The 22,477-nt window shown below is 41.0% G+C and overlaps 1 protein-coding gene across 3 annotated transcripts in view; it reads right to left on the bottom strand.

Moving 5' to 3' along the window:
• The window catches only part of KDM6A (lysine demethylase 6A), a 207,830-nt gene that overhangs the window by 125,084 nt on the left and 60,269 nt on the right, over nucleotides 1–22,477 (bottom strand). For 2 of the 3 annotated variants that reach the window (XM_042458870.1, XM_042458869.1), the window contains exon 1: nucleotides 19,781–19,825. Coding sequence is in view for 1 of the 3 variants with exons in the window: in XM_042458871.1 (XP_042314805.1) it covers nucleotides 19,781–19,829 (49 nt within the window). In the remaining 2 variants the exon portion in view is untranslated. Of the gene's footprint in view, nucleotides 1–19,780; nucleotides 19,830–22,477 lie in introns of those variants that run through there. The other variant, XM_042458871.1, reaches the window with a different exon arrangement.

Here is a 22,477-nt window from a genome sequence, read left to right on the forward strand (position 1 = left end):
GATGATGATGATGATGATGATGATGATGATGATGATGATGATGATGATGATATTTCTGCCAGATGTTGATCACAGTTTTGTGCTGGAGGACCTAGAAATGCATAGGGAAGTGTTCTCTCTAGGCATTTTCTAGGTCCTCCAGTGCAAACATCCATCATACTTAAGAAGCATTATTTTGATAACTGCAGTGATGTTGTCAAGTGAACGTATCAGCATATCTTCAGTATTACCTTTCTTATTGGCACCATTTTATCAACATAATTTTAACCAGTGTTTAAGCTTGCACTCTCTCTTACATGCATAATTTTCAGAATAGAAGCTAAAAGAAAAAGCATTTAGCAGTAAAACATAATGCAAGAATAATAATTTGGCAATAATAAGGCACAATTGTCCTAACCCAATTGCTAATACCAACTAGAACAGTTGGGACTAGAAAATGTTGACACACTATTCAGCAGGTAATTCAACAGGCCTACTCTAGCTGAGACTAACAATTAGATGTAGGACCTGCTGTTTTATTTTCATTATATTTTAATAAGTACTGTATTAAAATGGCTTAAGAATTTTTTATATTGTCCACTGTAAATTCTACAAAACAAGGCTTTAATGCAAATTACAACCATGGTTTTAAAAAATGTAATTCCTTCCGCACATACAAGAACATAATCCATTGACCAATGTGAACAGAAGAGCAATAGCAGCTTCAATACCAGGAGCCCTGGTGGTGCAGTGGTTAAATGCCTGCACTGCAGCCACTCACTCACAAACCACAAGATTGCAAGTTCAATCCCAGCCAGGGGCTCAGCGTCAACTCAGCTTGGTATCCTTTCGAGGTCGCTAAAATGAGTACTCAACATGTTGGGGGCAATTAACTTACAGTTGTAAACTCCTTAGACACTGCTTAGATAGTATGAAGCTGTATATAAATGAAGCTGCTAATGAATAGAACATGGCAAGTTATGCAAAGAACAAGTGCTATAGCCCAATGTGTAATGTTAATTCCCTGTGTATATTCCACAGACAGTATACAGCAAACAAAAACAAAACAAAACGAACAAAACTTTTGGATAGCACAAGAAACCACCAGTTTGAAAAAACCCTGAAATGGAGAGGAAACCAGCAAAGTTGCTAGATAGGAAAGAACAATGATCTCCAAAGCAATTTTGAAATCTGTATTGTTCAGCTCCCTCCTTAGAGCAGTAAACATTAATGTGTTATGAAGGGAATGAGGGGAAAGGCTAGTCGGAACAAAAGAAGTTCTACACTGCAATGGAGGCTTAGAGATGTAATACTGATCTGCCAGATAAACCCATGAAGTGTGTAGCCAAACACTATCTTTTTTCCTTTATTACTCTGAAGAGAGGGCACATACTGTAACTCAATTTGTGCTACAAGTGCATACATGCAAAGGTACACACTATATGCCTCAAATCTAATCAGCCAGAAAGCATAAGATACAACAAGTCCTTCCATTTCCTGATTTCTTTAGTAAACCAGTACTGAAACCAAGCACAAAAATGGAAGTGGCAGAGTTATGGTCCTGTAAGAACAACCATAAGGCTATTAATAGGGGATGATTAATTGTGGCTACAATTAGGGTGGCTTGGACTATGAAGTCAGAACTTGGCTTCAGGCACAGAAATGTAAGTACATGCCTAAATAGGTGCCACTGCAACCATAGACCACTAAGAAAGAGAACAACTAAGTGCAGTGGAGTCTCCTTTTTTGGAGGTTTTTAAACAGAGGTTGGATGGCCATCTGATAGGTATGCTTTGATTGCGGTGATTGGACTGGATGATTCTACTGTATGATTCTAACTAAAACAAAACCCAGAAATGTTGGTTGGAAGTGACACTTTGGCTTAAAAGGCATGCTATTTCAAGTACCCCAATTCCAAGACTCAAACAGGGCCTATTGCCCACATTTTGAGATCCACCAAGGAGACCATTCTCTCCCATAGGTACACATACAGGAGCCTTATCAATGGCCTCCCTCCGTCTCAGGAATCCTCTTCCTAGAAAGACTTCATTGATACCTTCTACAATGTCCTTCCAGTCACAAGCAAAAACTTTTTGATTCATCATACCTTTGGGAATAATGCTCATGGGGAAAGAGTTTGTGCTGTATTGCCTACATTTGTGGGTGCTTTTAAAAAAAATGTCTAGGCTTTTAATTCTTATATAGTTATCTCTGCTTTAACTTTATCTCTGTTTTTACTTAGTAAGTTGTCTTGAGTCCCAGGTTTTGGAAAAAGCAAGGATATAAATAAGTAGAGTAATAGCAATTGTAGTTTTGCCAAGGTCAGAAAAATGGGAGAGGATCAAGGGTTAAAAAAAATGAGATTTGGAAAGGAAAAGCCCCTTGTGCTATAGGTTCTTTTCCAAAAACCATTTCTACGAGTTTTAAACAATATTTTTAAGGTCAATTCCACCATAGCAAGAATTCCCAGAATCAAGTTTTGTTAGTGGATATGTTAAGGATGCATCTGTCTCTCATTTACTAAACCATACTAAACAAGGATTCAAAAAATGGGACGACAGGTCCCAAGTATTTCCAGCAAGGCTAGGGACATATTAACCTCTCTCCCAACATCCCCTTCTCATTCACTTCTAATTTTACTGGAAACACCAGCAAAGCTCTTTCAGCCTTTCAAATGAGAAAGAAAATTTCTAAAAAAAAGGAAAGCAGATAGGAATCTATTAAAAAGGGCAAGCCACCAATGATGACTAGTAAGGCAACCTTTTTCCATATAGTCTTCCATATATAGTAATTTGTAATACATATTTTGAAACTGAAAGTTAATTCTGATAATTTTAATTCATTGGGATATTATTTAGTATGCTTAAATTATTTGTACTACCAGCTTTAAAATAACCAAATTTTATTTCTTCACATATACAAACATAAGAAAATCTCTGAAGGTAATAATTTTAAAGATATTTGCTTAATTTTGCTTAATTTTGAAATAGACCAACTGCTATTGTAGATATTTACTATTTCTAAGCTAATGGGAAAAAAAGAGAAAGAGAGAACTTAAGAACTGGGGGGAAAACCTCAGAAAAATACAGTTGCGGAATGTCTTAACAGAAAAGATAACCAATAAATTATAGTACAACCTTGTCTTTTTCTTGTGAGGAAAGTGTTCAGGCTACAGTTGGAAGTAGCTACACAGAGGCGTTGCTAAAGTACTATTCACATTAAGCTATGACAGCTAAAGGTTAACAGAAAAAGGTTGGATAATCTTAGCAGTCTTAAGGATATGGTGCCAGAAGGAAAACAAATGGAAAGAGATGCTGAAACATGACTGGTGGGGGAATGGAAAAGGTAGCCATTTACTGGATGTTTGTGGACATGTAATGTTGTGTGCCAAAAATGGGTACCAGCTGTTTCAAGTACATTTTAAAAATATTCCTCCATAATACTAAACTCATTTTAACATGCCTCAGTGATTTTTAGACTTTGAAATAAAATTATAGTGAAATAAGTTTGGAAGTTTAAGGAATTTTAATGATGTAACAAACTTCTATTTAGAAGACAGATGAATGTGCTTCTGTGTTTTGTTCTTTATCTAAATCCTATTACTATTTTCCTGAAAATATCAAGTTTTACGCACTTTTCACAACTGTTATTTAGCAAAAAACAAACAAAAACACACACAAAAACCTTTATTTTGTATTTACTTAACAGTAACTTAATATTTTATATACTTTTCATTATTATAGTCTCAATCCACATATAAGTATCCTTCCAGCATTTCACAGGTACTATTTGTTTTTGTTTTATTTATATACCGCTATTCCAAAGATCATAACGGTGAACAGCAAGTAAGCTAATTAGCAAGTAAGCAAGATACTATGTATCTAACTCCCTATTCCAAATGTTTTCAGTAATTTATACATAAAGGAAAAAGTCTGTAAGCAAGAATATAGCTTTTAAAAATATTCAGAAACTTAAAACATTGTTGGGACAGAAGAGCAAATTGTAAGCACAGGCTGCTTACATGTAACTATGGTTGTTCAAGTTGTCGTCTGTGCTCTCACACAAATAGATGTTTGTGCCTCTGCAGAGACCCCATTCAGAATGTCCTAGAGCTGAATAACTTAGCAGGAACCCTGTCTCTTCTGTATCTATCCTGTATGTCTTAGTCCCCTTATGTCTTAGTCTGTATGTCTGTATCTTCCCCCCAGTTTCGAAGTCCACTGTGGAATAAACAAGGACATAAAAGAGGGGAGATGGAGTGGATTGTATGAGGGCACAGATGACCATTTGGAGAACCAGTTATAGCTATGCAATCTATGCTTCTTTGTGGTTTCTGTGCTTCACACAAATGCCTGAGCAGTGAACCCATGGCAAACGCAACAGTTCTTTACAATATGCTCCCTGCCTGGACAAAAAAGGCATTCAAAGTGAATATTTGAGAGGGGAAACTTTGTACCCACAAACAGAACAGAGCTTGGACATAGAGGTAAAGGTCATGAAAAGAGGGGATAGGAGGGGAAGAACCCCTAAGTAAAGAGAATACACACACACATGTACATACACACACACACACACACACACACACACACACACACACGATACAAGAAGTCAGATGGCAGATACAGCAGAAAGTCAAAGATGAAGCTACTCAGTGAAGAACACCCATGAGAAGTCACTCTGCCAGCAGACAGGGATGTAGCTTGGGGGGGGTCTATGGGGTCCGGACCACCCCTTCTGTTAGATACAATGAATGATGTGTGCTGCTGCGCCGCCACACCCAAGCCCCATGGTAGCACTTAGTCTGGACTCCCCCTTCCCAAACTCCTGGCTACATCCCTGCAGCAGATGAAGAAAAACTAAGGGGAAGGTAGCTTGGTGGCCTAAGGCATGCATGGTAGACAGGGAGGGACAACGTTCCGGACAAGCTACTGATCTCTAGAGCATTTGAATCGGGTCTCTGGATAGGTGTGAAAACCAATTTGTGTGAAGCACAGAGACCATGATGAACAATGTTTATTTATTTTAAAACTATAGAAACACAGGGTTTAATCACATACTAAGGGATACATTCAAGTAAGCTATTTAGATAAGATAAGATAATTTATTCTCTTCTGCGATCAAAGACCCAACAAACAAGTAAGCTATTTTAATTCTTCCCTCTCTCCTGTCTTAACCTTATGTTACCTTTGAAGCCCTACAACCACTAGCAGCTAACTCTGTCAGCAGGACAGTGAGCAGAATCCTCACAGCCAGCTCCATGTACTGTATGTAGCTCACACCTGGGAGCATGGAACTATTTCCAAAATCACAGTTCACTTATTTTATACTGCTTTACGTTTAACTTAGTTAAGACTATAGGAGCACAGATGATTTGGTAAACACTTTAAATTTGCATTTAATATGCTGTCCTCTATGCTAAGAAGACAGGTCCTCTTATAGAAAAAGAGGGAAGGCATCCATTAGATACCTAAATGTATGATGAACTGAGGGAATGGCAAATGAAGTTCAGGATATGAAGAAAATAAGGCTGTATGCCTCTAACTTCACATACAGACACTGACAGCATCCATTACTAAGCTTTTTCAACCACTGAGAGTATCTATCACACAGAAAGAGACCTAGGACCCTAGAAAGATAGCTCAGTTAAAATATATAGAGGACATTATGATGGTAACACAATATGAATATTCCATATATTTCTGTTTGCCCAGTCGCCAAAGCAGGTTTGGGACTGGTCAATGCCTGGATAGGATGCCATCTACAAACTATGTGTATACCCCATTTTGAGTTTCATGATGGAAAGGAAATAGGTTATAATGTCTAACTAAGTAAAATATTGTGACAGCTCTATCTGGCAGAAACTCTGCCAGATCAAAAGTATCATAACCTGAGACAAAAAGGACTTAAACTGAGGCCTTTTGCAAAGTATATGCTGTATCACTGAAGTACGGTCCCATGATTCTGCCCAAATAAAAATGTACAGTCTGCCCTCCACATGTGAGGGGATTAGGGGCACAAGACCCCCACAAAAGTGGAAAAAACATGAATATGAGGAAAGCCCAGGACAGAGGAGCAGCACACACATGCTCTTCTAGGCTGTTCCATCCCTGGGCTTTTAGGAGGCGTCTGCATATGCACTCTTAGGCTGCTCTGTTCCTCGGCTTTTTTTCCTTCCTGCAGGAGGTGGTAAAAGACCAGGATGGAGAAGGAGGAGAGTACATGTGCTCTTCCAGGCTGCTCGGTCCTTGCCCTCCCCCATAGGAGGAGGGAAAGCCCAGGACAGAGAAGGAGTATACGCGCCCTTCCAGGCCATGCAGGGGGAGAGAGAGCACGATTGCCCTTCAGACAAATTTGTGAATAATCAAATCTGTGAATGTTAAACCCATGAATATGGAGGGCTCGCTATATTACTCTTGTTTCTTGTAAGTAGTACCAGAGAGACATGACCTGCAGCTATTTTAATTATTTTGAAGACAAAAGGGATTTCAAGTTCCTTAGACTGTCCCTTTTTGATTTCAAGTACCTCTATTGCCCTTTTAGCTTTCAAGTAATTTTTAACCAATTCAATTTGATAAACTATTGTAGGTACTTTTATCCATTTACAGAATTAGTAACTGGATAATACAATGAGCAAATTCCAACCATCTCTAGAGATTAGATGCATATTTATTTCCTTAGGCATGCTACCTATAAAGTTTTTCTTATATAAAAGATTTGATCTAGATTAATTAAAGGTATTTGCTCCAGCAGGAGTAAAGGATCTTTTTGACCTAAGAACAGCTTTCCTAATGGCAGATCTTCTGAGGAAGAAGTGCAACAATGGGGGCTTTTAAAACCCTAACTGCAATGCAAGATCCAGCCTCCAGGGTGTGCTGACAAGTGAAGCCCTGTGGACAGCATGTTTCACAGCCCAGCTCTAAAGAAATGCAGAAGACTCACCTAGGACATCAGAAAAGTCTGCAATGTCCCACATTGATCTAACTCAGGGGTCGGCAACCTCCGGCCCGCGGGCCGGATGCAGCCCGCAGAGCCTGCCGACCGCCCCCTGGCTGCTGTTGCTGCCGCCGCCACCGCGGCCACCAGTCACTGTTTTTCGCCGCTCTGGGCGCTGCCATTTTGGGCGAAAAAATGGCGGCGGCCATAGCAACCTCTGGGGCTATGGGCGCTGCCATTTTGCCGCCCAAAATGGCAGCACCCAGAGCGGCGAAAAGCCGTGACGGGCGGCCGTGGCGGCGGGCCTCTGGGAGGCTCGCTGCCGTCTCTGGGGCCCTCCAGGAGGGCTCCGAGGGCGGCAGGGGGCCTCTGGGAGGCCCGGTGCCGTCGCTGGGGCCCTCCAGTGCTGGCAGCCCCCACCAGCTTTTTTGCCGGTCTCTGATGGGGCCTGGGGCCCCGTCAGGGGCCAGCAAAGATGGGGAGGCCTGGCCCCTGGAGGGTGGAAGCTCCACCCCCCGGCACGCGGCCCCGTCCTGGAGGGTGGAAGCTCCACCCACGGCATGTGGCCCCACCCCAGAGGGTTGAAGCTCCACCCCCGGCTTCGGCCCCCCAGTCGCCTGAGGGACAGCAACCCGGCCCCCAGCTCAAAAAGGTTGCCTACCCCTGATCTAACTGTACAAATACCAGCTAATGACTACTTTAATAGGTCTGTCCACTCTGAACTCTAAGCACAAGAAGGAAGAGAAGTCTAGAAAGACACTCATTTATTGCTATGGTTTTGTTTCTGAATTTGTGTGTGAGGCACACCCAGGAAGTATCATACTGGATTCAATGTTGATGTCTGCTGCCTGTTCTCAAATCTTCACATTATTTTCAATCTTGGCATCATGTCCACTCAATTCATCCGAGATATATGATGTCACCAAGAATTAGAAGCTATACTGAGAAAGTAGTTTAATTTAGTGAGACAGTAGCTTGAAGCCAAATGATGAGGCTAGCTAAATTTGCACACACACCCCCAACCCTGCCTATGCATTTCTTTAAAATAATATATTCATAACTCCCACTGAATCCCACTACATCATATGAGCAGAACACGTAGAAGGAATGTAGGTGCCTTGGTAGACCACAAGCTGAACATGTGTCAATAATGTAATGTGGCAGCTCTAAAAGCCAATGAGATTGTAGGCTACATCAATAGCAGAATAGTGTCTAGATCAGTCATTCCCAACCTTTTCTATGCCCCACACCCCTAGGAAAAATTACATTAATGTTTGCACACACACACACACACCTTGTTACTGTTTCTGACTTATGGTGACCCTATCATACATGGGGCTTTCTTGCCAAGATTTGTTAGAGGTTTGCCATTGCCTTCCCCCGAGGCTGAGAGCATGTGACTTGCCCAAGGTCACCCAATGGGTTTTCCACAAAAGTAATAGTACATTTGAAGATGGGGGGGGGGGGGGAGAATCTAATTTTTAAAACACATACAATTCTGAGAATGTAAGGGGGAAAAACCAAGCTTTTAACTCAGTGCACAAAATGCAAATCTAAATTGAGCAATCAGATTCGAATTTATTCAGAAAAAAAAATGTAAACAATAAAATCAATCCAAATTGTGAACATTAACATTCTCATTCATGATTTTATCAAAATGTGGAACTTTCTTGCTGACTGTAATCCACAAATCTGCCTGTGGATTCTGGTGATTCCTAGACTTTGTATTGATTGATAAAAGAAAACTGAATGCAGATTTACACAGATAACTTTGATGAACCCCATGAAATTTCATCTCACGCTGGGGTGTGAGAACCTTGGGGAAAATAATAGTGTCACTCTATTCTACTCCAGTCAGACATCATCTGGAATACCATATTCAGTTCTGGGTGCCACAGTTCAAGAAGGATGTGGACAAGCCAGAAAGTGTCCAGAGGAGCATGACCAAAATGGTAAAAAGTCTGGAAATCATGTCCTATGGGAAGCAGTTTAGGGAGCTGGGTATGTTTAGGCTAGAGAAGAGAAGGCTAAGAGGTTGACATCACAGCCATGTTTATATATTTTGAAGGGATGTCATATTGAATATGGAGGACGTTGTTTTCTGCTGGATTCAAACTACATGAAAAGAATCATAGAACCATAGAGTTGGAAGAGACCTCAAGGACCATAAAGTCCAACCCCATTCTGCCATGCAGGAAGACACAATCAAAACACTCCCAACAGATGGCCATCCAGTCTCTCTTTGAAAACCTTCAAAGGAGTAGACTCTGCCACTCTGAAAGGTAGTGTTTGCAACTGTCAAACAGCTCTTACTGTCAGTCATTTCTAATGTTGAGGTGGAACCTTTTTTCTTGTGGTTTGATCCATTGTTCCTGGTCCTATTTTCTGGAGCAGCAGAAAACAAGCTTGCTTCATCCCCAATATGACACTTCTTCAAACATTTAAAAAGGGCTATCATATCACCTCTTAACCTTCTCTTCTCCAGGCTAAACATACCCAGCTCCCTAATACTCTCCTCAAAAGGCATGGTTTCCAGCCATTTCACCATTTTGGTCACTCCCTGCTGGACACGCTCCAGCTTGTCAACATCCTTTTTGAATAGTGCTGCCCAGAACTGGGCAGGTGAGGCCGGACCAAAGCAGAATAGAGTGGAACTATTCTTCCCTCAATCTAGACATTATACTTCTATTGACGCAGCCTAGAATCGCATTGGTCTTTTTAGCTGCTACATTACACTGTTGACTTATGTTCTAGGACTCCTAGATTTCTTTCACATGTAATTTTGTTAAGCCAGGTGTCCCCCATCCTGCGTCTGGGCCTGACAAGACCTGGTTGTTCCAGGCTCCTTTTAATTGATTTTTTTAAAAAAAATGTTTAATTCTGTTTATTTTATTATACTACTGTGGACTTTTAAAATGTGTTCAAATTAACTGCATTTTATTTTATTGTTTATTTGTTTATTTTATTTTTAATTTTTATTCTGTGAATTGCCTTGAGCAGATTTTCAGGCTAAAATATTTAAATTTAATAAAGCAACAATAGAAATTCTTATTGCTACCAGAAACAGGAAAACAATTTATGACATTTTTATAAAACTCTATAGATGGCAAGCATTATATTTAAAATTTAAAGAAAGCATGAAGGGGAATCAATTTAATATTAACACATCATTTTATTTAGTTTTCTATTAAAACAAATGATGAACTAGGAATTATACAGAATTTAATTATTAAACATTACATTCAAAAGTTACTTTATGCAAGGATTACGAATCAATGAGATGGAACATTACATTGTTTTATGTGTGTTTCCATGGTACAGTATTATTTCAGACACCATTTCATTTAAATATATAAATATAGATACATATTAGATACTACCCACTTTTTGCTTCCTTCATGGATCCATTTTCAACCAGCTTCATCCCAGTTATGAAAGTGAAATGGAAGACAATTTATGCTGAAACTTACATAAGAATACATTCCTGCTGGATGACTGCTGATAGCACTGACCATGTTATTATTCTGGTGTGCCTGGAAGAGTTTGAACTTCAGGACAAAACTTTGTTTACAGAGAGATTCCAGAAGGTGGTACCTGTTGGCCTACAATAACCCCTGTAGTATTTAACAACTACAGCCATCCCTCTATATCCGTGGGGGATCCGTTCTCGACTCCCCCCCCCAGATAACAAAAAAAGTCCTGTTGTTTTCTATGGTGGTGCAGTGTACATGTGGCCACTAGCACAGCCACATGCACGTGCCCCCATTACAACAACAACAATAATAATAATAATAAAAATGTATTTATATCCCGCCTCCCCCTACGGATCGAGGCGGGTTACAATATACTTCAATAAAATACAGAAATATACAAAATATACAGTATACAAATTATAAGAATAAAACCAACCCTACATAATCCCCTATTCCTCCCCATAAACAAAACAATAACAATAAAATACAGATTAAAAATAGTTAAAAACTGGCAGACAGAAGTGAGGCAACTTGAGGCAGACAGAGACCATCCATATTAGTGTATGGGAGGTCAGTCTGGGAGTCTTGACAGCCCTCTTATCAAAGTGGTGATATGACGGATCTCCTCTGGCAGGTCATTTCACACATTAGGGGTGATGGATGAAAAGGACAAACAATGATCTTCATTGAAGATATCAATTTCCTCTAGCTGTTTCTTGTACAGTGTGCTTTACTTATCTATGGGCTTGCCATCAGTGGATTTGAGCTTCTGCAGATGGCAAGTCCCCATTGTCTGCAATGGGGGCACAGGCACATGGCTGCAATAGCAGCTGCGCGGACACCGCACCACCATAGAAAACAACAGGATTTTAGGTCCCACATTTTATGTTATTCATGGGGGGGGGGTGTCCAGAAAGGCTCGCCTCCGAGTACAAAGGGACGAGTATAGTTGTTAAATACCACACGGGTTACTGCAGGCCAACAGGACTAGCCACCCAGCACCACCTTCTGCAGTCTCTCTATAAACAAAATTTTGTCCTTAAATTCCAACTCTTCCAGGAATTCCAGAATGATAACATGGTCAGGCTAATACGATCAGTGCTTTTAATCTCAATCCCAAGAAGATGTCAAAATTTCAAACTTGTCTAACAGAAATAATGGATTACATAAGAACCAACAGTCTGAAGTTCAACCCAAGACAAAACAGTGTAAGTCTAGACTGTACAATGCAGACCTGGAAACAGAGTTCCATCTGTCTTGGATAGGATTGTATTCCCCTTGAAAATTGAAATATGTAGTCTAGGTGAAATTCAGTTCAGTTAAACCAAGGAGGTTTAAGTGGTTGGGATAAGCAGAAGCATCTTTAAACATCAGAGGCCAATAAATCAAATGCCTGCTTCCCTAGGGTGTTAGAAATGACCATGGTAACATGTGAAGGTCCCACTTCTGTGAGGAAAAGCATCTTCTGCTTGTGGCTGGTGTTGTTTTGATCTAAGCTGCTGAACTTGCATGTTTAATTATACAAATATTGATGATTTACAGCAGCTTTGCCTGTAAACAGGGGTGGCTCTATAGATTACACTCTCATAATCTATTATTGATTTTATGTTTAGGTAGTCAGTCATTTAATTTGATTATTACACTGACAATCCCCTTTTTGAAGAGCTATCCTCCAATTTGTCCAGATTTTCCTCTATCTGGTAAAACTGTATGGTGGCAGATAACACTGAACTCTGCATTTAAGCATCCCAGATACACATTTCTGCTAAAACTGAGGGAGAATGTTGTTCCCTCTTCCTCCATCCACCAGGGACGTAGCCAGGGGGAGGGGGGGTTTGGGGGTCCGGACCCCCCCCGGGGGGCATTCAAGCTCCTTCTCCCCCCCTCTCCCCCCTCCCTCTCATCAAAAACCACGGAAGAACTCGGAGAGGGAAAAGGGGAAAAGAACAAAACAAGTTACAAGCTCGAGAGAGAGGGGGGGAGGGAGTGGGTCCCTGTGATTCTTTTCCTTTCGTTTCCATCGGAGTCCAGCTTCCACCCCCTCCTCCTCCTCCCCCCTCCTCCCTTGTGCTTTTGCCAGAATAAAAGTCTCTTCCTGTAGGAAGAAGAAGGGAAGAAGGGAAAAAAGGAAGGAAGAATGGGAGGCAGGGAGGGAGGGAGAACTGAAGAAAAGAAGGAAAAGAAAGGAGGAAGGGGAGAAAGGAAGAAAGAAAAAGGAAGGAAGGAAGGAAGCTTCTAAAAGGAAATATAAAAGAAGAAAAGTGACTTCTAACTTTCCTGTTCAGCAGTTATATCCATATACAATATAGTAAAATAAATAATAATAATAATAATAATAATAATATATAAAATATCCCTTACCTAAAATGCTGAGGACTAATGTATTTTGTATTTTGGAGTTTTTCAGAGTTTGGTATATTTATACAGTATGTCTAATGGGATAATAATGGGAGATGGGATCCATGTATGTTCCTCATATGCATCTCATAGACATAGACTGAAGGTAATTTAATAACACAAATTTTTAAAATAATGTTGTGCTTCTTTACCCTGAGCAGTCAGCAAAACCCTGGAGACCACTATCCTTGTATAATTCAGTAATTGATCTAAACCTTCAGGATTCCCAAGTTTCCTTGCGTTGGGGTCAGACCAGATGCTCTCAGGGTCAGTTTTGGGTTTGGGAAGAATTCAGGTTTCAGAAGTCCAGAGAAAGGAGACTCAGACTCTACTCTGTACATTTGCTTCTGATAATGAACTCAGGTTTTCAAAACAGTCATTTCTGGATTTTTGCAACAACAAAAAAGAGGAGGTCTGCAAATGCAAAAAGGCAAGAGGCTTCCTTCCACTTTGTTTTTTCTCTTTTTTTAAAAGACAAATAGAATAAAATACAGTTAGCTGGCCCTTTTTCAGTCACATGTCAATGGGGATGCTTGATAGAGATTCCGCATGGCAGAATGGGTTGGACTGATGGCCTTCTTGGGTATCTCTTCCGACTCTATGATTTATGATTAATTAATTAATATATGAGAATCAATCTAAGATAATGAATCGGGGCTGTGGATTCCTATGGCCCTGCTCCAGGCAATGCTAGACTGCAGGCCCATCATCCAGCAGCACAACACAGACTGCTGGGAACGGCAGTCTAATAAGCTGCACACTGCAGAAATAATCCCAGTTCGACACTAGACTTTAAATGCTATGGAAAATCCTGGGATTTGTAGTATGTTGTGCCACCAGAGCTCTCTGACAAAGAATGCTAAATGTCTCACAAAACTACAATACCCAGATATTGTTGTTGTTGTTGTTATTTTCTTATCCCATCCCGCCTTTCACTCCAATATACTAGGACTCAAGGTGGTGATTTTCCATAGCATAAATCTATAGTATAAACCTTTCTACAATGTAGATGGACACTCCATTACATAATTTGTTGAGGATCGCTTGACTGGGAGTTCCTGCATGCAGAATGGGGTTGGTCTGGATGGCCCTTCTAGGGGTCTCTTCCAACTCTATGATTCCATGATTCTGTAGCACTCTGAGCCTAACTGTGATTTTAATTGTTTTTTAAATGTATAAAGGTATAAAGTCTTATAATGCAAGCCATGCACTGATGGACTTACTCACTATAATTTTTTATTGATTGATTTTATACCCTGCCCTTTCTCCAAATAGGATTCTCTTACAGGAGTTTGTTTATTATAAAAAGAAAGAACGTAAAATGGCTTGGAATTAAAAATGATGTAGAATAGATAATAGATAGTAGGTAGGTAGGTCTTGGAATTTAAAAGTGTGTGTGTGTGTGTGTGTCGTAAAATTAAAAATCCCCTCTTGGAAGTGGGAATGAAACTGTTGTGTGGTGCAGCCTGGGTTTCTTAGCTCACCTCAGAAGTTAACTTACACGTGTCCAACATGAGCCACGAGTGTCTCTGAGCATGAACAGAGTGGCTGCCTGCTCATTGCTTGACAGCTGCACTTTGCTTTATTGAGCTGAATTTATCTGATGTAAACACCTTCAGAGGAAGGACTCAGCTTTGCATCTGCACTGAAAAAATAATCCAGTTTGATGCCACTTTTAACTGCCCTTGGCTCCATGTTGTGAAATGCTGGATTTGTAGTTTATTGTGGCACCTGAAACACGATGACATCAACATGCTCCTCAAAACTACAGATCCCAAGATTCCATAGCACAAAGCCATAACGGAAGTTAAAGTGGTGCCATGAGGTTCAAGGGTAAACGCTCGACTCTTTTGTGTCTTGGGGGGGGGACTCTTAGCCTCTCAAAATGGTGGCACTTATTTTTGACCCCCCCTTCCCAAAAATCCTGGCTATGTCCCTGCATCCCACATTCCAAGCCACAGGAACTTTTCTCTATGGCTGCTGTGCCAAAAATGATCAGGTTTTCCTAAGAAGCTTATCCTAGCAAGGACCAGGCCAACATGCCTAGTTAACTGAGGGTGGAGCGGGGTGTCATGTCCATTTTAACTCTGAAACACTCACAATGGATGGGAGTGCTTCAATAGCTCTACCTGCTGTATCCATCATATGCACCATTAATAATCAGTATAGCCAGTTATTTTTTATTTTCACTACTGACTTGTGCCAAGCATCAATTATTTTCAAAATCATTTAATGAATCCTGAGAGATGTGGTGAGTATTTGCAGAATAAATGCCCTTTAGCTCTTCCCAATTTCTTTGATTTGTACATGGGCAGTCTGAAAATGGCGGTCTGCCACCGCCGCCGGGTTGCTGTGTCCGGGAACCAACAGCAGTCAAACCGTGTGATTCCCAAGCAACAAAAGAAGCCAAAAAAGCAGCTTCTTTTTGCGCCCTGGAAGTGGTGCTGCAAGTGGCCAATGACGCACTCGCGATGTCACTTCCGTTGCGGGACGTGCGGGTGCAATGCGTCCGCACGTCAAGATGGCGGCATCCCTGTAGAACGGGTGCACATTTTGTACGTCCCCAGGACATACTAGGTTAGGGCGTGTGCATAAAGGACGCTCTTTCCTAACTCTAGTACGTCCAGGGACACACTTTACGCCGTGCGGAACGGGCCATAGTTAAAACTGGACAACCTCAGTGTGCACATTGATTTTCAATTAGCAAGTGTAATTAAAATATGGTGAAAAAAATCAATGAAATGAAACTATCATTTGGCTAAAGCAGGGGTCGGCAACCTGCGGCCCGGGCCGGATGCGCCCCCAAGGCTCCCTGCCGGCCCCTGCGCAGTCCTGCCGCCGATTGCCGCAGATTTTCCTCCGTTTTCCCGCGTTCCGACCGCCATTTTGTTTTCAAAATGGCGGCCGAAGTCTCGCGTGACCCAGAGTGGCAAAGGTCACGCGAGATTTTTGGCCGCCATTTTGAAAAACAAAAATGGCGGCGCCCATTAGGAGGCCTGGTGCAGCCCCTCAAGCACTCCAACAGGTCCAGGGGCTGCAGCAGGCCTGCATCAGGCTCCACCTTGCCCTCTGCCCCTCCTCCTTATGAATAGCAGAGCAGGAAAGGAGGAGGAGGAAGGAGGAGAAGCCAGCCGGCCACAAGAGCAAGCCAGAGAAGAGGTTGGTTGCTTCCTTAGGTGCTTTTTTCCCTTCTATTCTGAATGCATTTTAGTAGTTATTATTATTTATTTATTTGCCCATGTGGTTTCATTGCAAAAACTCCTTTCAGTTCCTGTGCTTCTCTGGGTTGAGATAGGGGAGCATGCTTTTTCCCTTCTATTCTGAATTGCATTTTAGTAGTAACTTGTTAATGTTATTATTATTTTTATTTATTTGCCCATGGTGTTTTCATTGCAAAAACTCCTTTCAGTTCCCTGTGCTTCTCTGGGTTGAGACAGTGGAGCATGCTTTTTCCCTTCATTCTGAATTGCATTTTAGTAGTAACTTGTTAATGTTATTATTATTATATTTTGCCCTTGGTGGTTTCATTGCAAAAACTCCTTTCAGTTCCCTGTGCTTCTCTGGGTTGAGACAGTGGAGCATGCTTTTTTCCCTTCTATTCTGAATTGGCATTTTAGTAGTAACTTGTTAATGTTATTATTATTAATTATTTGCCCATGGTGGTTTCATTGCAAAAACTCCTTTCTGCTCCTTGTGCTTCCTCTGAGTTGAGACAGTGGGATGTGCTTTTTCCCGTTCTATTTTGAATTGGCAGTTTTAGTAGTTTTCCATGCTAGTAACCGTATTATTATTATAATATTAGTATTAGTATGATTATTGATTAGTCATCATCATCATCATCATCATACATCCGGGGCGGAGCAGTGCGCCCCACCCCTGGAGGTGGAAGCTCCACCCCCAGCATGTGGCCCTGCCCCCAGAGGGTGGAAGCTCCACCCCCAGCAGTGGCCCCGCCCCCGGAGGTGGAAGCTCCACCCCACTGTTCGGCCCCCCACGTTGTCCAGGGACAGCAACCCGCCCCCGGCTCAAAAAGGTTGCCTACCCCTGGGCTAAAGGGTTATGAATGAACTTAAACAACATCTGTGATTTCTTAACAGTGTAAACTTAACAGTTTAAACTTTTTTTAAAAATTACTGATTTTGGTAAAGTTTTGTTGCCTGGCTGCTAGGAAAGTTTGCTTACCAGACAAATGTTTCAAGCTTAAGCACAAGACTTGTCTCTTTTCATGAAAGAGAATTAAAACTATCAATATGTTCATTAATACTTTATAACTCCAAATGAAGCACAAAAAAGTTTACTGTACTGTAATGCTCAATTAGTTGTCCTTAGTATAAGCCAAGGTCAGGTTTTGGGGCCATGACCTGTGGATAGGCCGAGGGTAAAACATAGAGGCTCCTTCAGTGGATAGGTCGAGGAAAAAACATGGAGGCTCTTCATAGTATGTGTGCATATGGCAAGAGGACCTCACTGACGCGTTTTTTGCTTCATCATTCACAGCTTTCGTTTCAGCCCAGAAACATGGGAGGGTGGGCGGGAGATGGACTTTTAAACAAACAGCAATTCAGTCAATCACCCAAGACTCTTTCTGCTTGGCTCCAAGAGAAATAAAACTCCTCTCTGCACCACATGGGAAAATCTGAATGAGATGCTATCACATTTCATAGTGACCCATAAGTAAGTCAACCTGGGATTTTGATGTCAACTTTTAGAGGCATAATTTTTAGACTTACAGAGTATATACGTTAACCTTCTAGGCATGAATAATACTGAGATGGTGGTGGTTAGTGAGCCAATGATGTTGAGATCATGAGACACTAATTCAAAACAACTAAGCCAAGCGACTTTTCCAATATATTACAAAAATAACAAAAGCTAAGCTAACTTCTAGAAAACAAAATTGTATAAATTATTAGTTAGGCATATTTATTAAGAGTGATTAACAGACAGACCTTTATAAACCCATCAAAAACCTTTCAGCTTTCAGAATTGCCTTTTTCAGAGCTCAAAATAAAAGTGAGCAGTTATCAAGATGCCAGTTTAAACACAAAGATTAGTGTTCGTTATTTCTCTAATATATAATTTAAGCAATTAACTACCATATATACCCAACTGTAAGTTGTTCTCACATATAAGTCGAGGGCAAGTTGGGGGCCAAAATTATGGATTTGTCTTATGAATTCGTAATGAGTTAAGAAAATAAAACTTAGGGGCATGTAGCAAATAACGTAAATGACAAAGTTTACTGTCTTTATACGGAAATGTCTTATTCAGATACTTCTCAGTCCCGATTCCCTTGCCAATCTTTTGAGGGGAAATACCAAAGAGGTGCCACACTGCCATTTTTCTGCCCGAGCATTTAAAAAGGCCAAGCGCATCATGGAGGAAAGAGTAAAGGGGGCTCGTGCTTCTTTTGGGGGTTCCCAGGATGGAGTAGACACCTCTTTCCTTTGTCTTTTGCCACTCTACATAGAGAATGCGAAGAGTTAAAAATAACAGTACAGTGGTAACTCGGGATAGAAATACCCAGGTTACGAATTTTTCAGGATACGAAAAAATCCCATAGGGATATTATTGTTCGGTTACGAAAGTTTTTTCGGGTTACGAAAAAACTCCGGCGCTATTTTTAAATGGAGCCAGGCAGACCGCGGCTTTTTTCCCCATTAGCGCCTATGGGTTTTCGGCTTACGAAGGCTTTTCGGGTTACGAAGGGCCGCGGAACGAATATTTTCGTAACCCGAGGCACCACTGTACTTTCACTGAGCCATGGATAAGTCGACCCAGCTTTTGGGGGTTAATTTTTTTGACTAAAATTTCTAGACGTATACATGTAAATCCTTTTGGGGTCTAAAATAAATTTTTCAGAAATTGTGTTTGAATCTTATTAAATCAGCTAATTATTGTTAAGATAAATATTGATCAAAAATAGAATTTGTGTTACAAAGAATATCTGCACAGTTACACCAACATTCCTAATGCATTCCTAAATATGCCCCTTCTGTTCGGCTTTAACAGAAGGAAACAGTATGTTTTATATTAAAGTATGAAATAGCCCATTGGGCACAAGTGTTTTAATACACATCACCAGACTTCCAGGTTGTAATATAAGGATTTATTAAACCTAACTTTTCATTCTATTGATATACAGGATCTCTCTACCTGGGACCAGCTGGCAGTATATATACAAAATGTCCTAAAATTGGCACTGGGAGATCTTTGGTAAGTTATATTCTTTCAACCACAGAAGAAAACAAATAGCAAATCTCCTCCAATAAATATGCGATAGCTTTGCCATAAACTGGAAATCAACTTGAAGGATGCAACACAAAGTATTTCTGCAGCAATGTGGAGTTTGAACAAGGGAGAAATGCTACAAATGTTTTTGATGCACAAAAAAGGTGGGCAAACCTTTAAGAGGTATATAAAATTATGCACAGTATGGCAAAATTTCTGCTCCAGCTCTCATAATACAAAACTACAGTCACCCAATTAAATTGACTGATGAAGAATCAGTACAGACAGAAAGAACACACACAACATTATCACAATACAGAATCTACTTCTACAGCATGTTGTAATAACCACCAACTTTGACAACTTATTTTATTTACATATCAGTATACTGTCTTCTATAAAGGGTGATGAGATAAATACATTGTTGAAGATGTAGCTATCAATGTTTAACAAAACCAGTGGCTCCAAGATCGGAGGCCTCTGAGCAGCAATTGCTGATAAACATCAATAGGAAAAGGCTATTACCCTTAAGTCTTTCTTTCAGCCTCCTGTAGGATTTTGCAGTCCACGATGGCAAACAGAATGACAGATAGGCCTTTAATTAATTTGATCCAGTACTGCCCTTATGATCTTTACATCAATATTGCGCTCTAGTAAGCAGTGGTGTAGACAATACTAGAGCAAAATTTGTGGCCTTTTAAGATTAAGGGTTTCTTGTATAAAACAGGAAAATTAAAATATATTTAAAATATAGAAATCTATACAACCTTCCAGTAGTCAGATTGTAAACTGTATAACCTCTGGTAGCAGATAATGCTGTAAGGGGAAAAAACAATTTATTTTTTTTAGTAAATACAACATTTTAGTTGTTATAATAAGTTGTTTTGTGCCTGCAGACAGTGTCAAATCCCTTTTAAATGTGGTTAAGAATCAGATTCAAACGTAAGAAGTACTTTGCAGTCCCACCCACTTCCCTCAGGTACTATCCCTTTGTCCTTCTAACTATTTTCACAGAAACTAACCAGTTTCCATTTAACCAACATCAAGAACTGAGAATGTTAGCAGCAAAGCCAATTATGAAGAGAACCCAAAGTACTAATAAAGTTTATATTATTACCAGAGGGCTTTTAATCACTGAGTTAAATGCTCAGTAACATAGACATACAAGATAATACAAGTTACTGTGATTGACATCATTGCCCCCTTATGGCATAATGTGTTGTGTGCTCCTTTGAACTCTTTATCAGTTGGCCTTTCGCCACTAGGGCATTTTTCTGGATTGCCTTGGACCACAAGCTCAACAATTCTATTGCTGTTTGAGATGCAAGATTTGTAGTTCAATACATCTGAAAAAAAGCTTGAAATAAAATGTCTAGATATGAAGAAGAGTGACATAGGCAACTATGGGTCACTTGAAGTCTTGTGACCAAGTAATTGATACAGCTGGATCAGAACAGTGATGTTTCTGCAAGGTCATCTATGTGCAGGAAAGCACTGCAAAGTGTTGTAAAACTACTGTGAATATGCATAGTCATCTTACTTGGGGGACAAGAATTAAGGTGACAACAGCAGAAAGAGGCTGGACTTAGTGGCCGCATGGCAAAAGTGTATATAAGGTCAGCCTCATTGTACAACATGGGTTGTGTTGGATGGTGGCGATATATAGTGTGAGTAGCTTTGGATCTGTATATAGCAAATTAAGAGATTAAAGAGCCTCTTTTGAAGAGGCATCTGTCTCAGTGTGCTTTATCAACTCCGGAGGGAAGAGGAGATTCCTGAACAGCCACACAGCTCCATAACATCTACTTTGGGTTTATCCTGGCATGAAGCTTCAGCATAAACCAACGCATCGTGCATCACATCATCAACATGAAGAAACTGCCAATTGCCCAAAGTTTACACCAATGGGTTTCCATGGCCAAGCTGGGATTCAAATCCTGGTCTCCAGAGCAATGCTCAAGCCACTGGCTCTTCTCAAAGCTCTCCCTACTGTGCAAGGTTTCTATATGCAGTAACTTTTTTTTTGAGGAATGGCATTTAATTTTTTCAAGGAAGCAGTGAAACGCCCATTCTACACCAGTAATCAGAAGCAGTGGTAGCCCCAGAAAAAACTCCAGCATCACTTGACTCTTCTATTGACTGTACTGGACTGGGATTGCTGAAAACCATGGAGTGTAAGATTCTTTGGGAAGATAATTTAAGATGTTGTGGGCGGGGCTTGTTGCTCTGGCCTGCACTGCTTGAGCGTCCTCCCAAGTAGCCCCAAGTGTGTTACAAACTTACACACACAATGGGTGAATGCAATTCAAACTTTACTGTAAAAATTTTGAAAAACAACAAAAGTCCAAACAAACTCCCTCTTCCCACTTCCACGCGGAAGTCTGCTTCCCGCCATCAGGCCTCATCCGCGCTGGGCCTCCTCCCTGGCCCAGCATGCTCGGTGCTTCTCCAGGGGCTCACGCTCCGCCTTCTCCAGTCAGTGGGAACGGGGGCCGGCCCAGCACTCCTTTGGATCCCACCACTCTCCTTCCGCCCGGATTGGTTTGCCAGAGGGCGGTATACAAATAAATATTATATATGATTATTATAACTATTATTAAGGTACCTCCTTCCTTCCAACTCTCCTCTCGCAGGTACTGAAGTCCCCTCTCGGATCGCAACAGCTGTACCTCCGTGTGTGGCCCTACTCTCAGCAATCCATGACGTGCCTGTAGGGAAAACTGGTCACCCTACCCTCCTCGGGGCTCCTGTGACCTTTTCTCGCCCTGGCCTGACCGTCTCCTCCGTGCCCAATTCTTACCGCAGCCCACTCCTTCCCGCGATCTCTCTCTCTCTCTCCTTCCTCTTATACTTCCCTCACACCTCGCGCCCCCCCCCCCATCCCCGCTCTTCCCCGGGACTTTCCTTCCTCACTCCCCACCTGCCATCTCGCCGCGACAGACCCCCTCACCATATCCTCCTCCGCCCCGCTACATATGTCTATAGAAAATGCATCTACACCAGCTTCTTGAAAGCGGATTAGTCCACTTTTATTGGGCTTCCAATCTGGTAATAAGAGGATATTCAAAGCCCAGTGAATGAAATTAGGCCTAGATTTCAACATTTTAATTAATTTTTAGACAAATAATTTTATGTTACAATAATTAACTTAGTAAGTACTAAGTAAATTAACAAAGGATATTTTGAATTATTCTGGGGAAAATACATGGCTTTGTAGAGCTCTGTTTTTAGTGCCTAGATTTCTAACAACAAACGACCACTAGAAGAAGGTTCTGTTAGAACAGAATCACTTTCATTTGGCTTGATAGAAAGAAGAGCACAGAGTAAGTCACCTCTGAGACCACGGGGAGCCTAGATGCATGGAGCAGCCACCAAGAGTCTTCCTTCCATGTTCTACCAAATGAGGACTAAGAGGTGTGGAACCAAGAGAATGGCCCCTTTAACATCCCTTCAAGTTGGGTAGG

This window comes from Sceloporus undulatus, chromosome 3 (assembly GCF_019175285.1).
Source record: "Sceloporus undulatus isolate JIND9_A2432 ecotype Alabama chromosome 3, SceUnd_v1.1, whole genome shotgun sequence".
NCBI lineage: Eukaryota > Metazoa > Chordata > Lepidosauria > Squamata > Phrynosomatidae > Sceloporus > Sceloporus undulatus.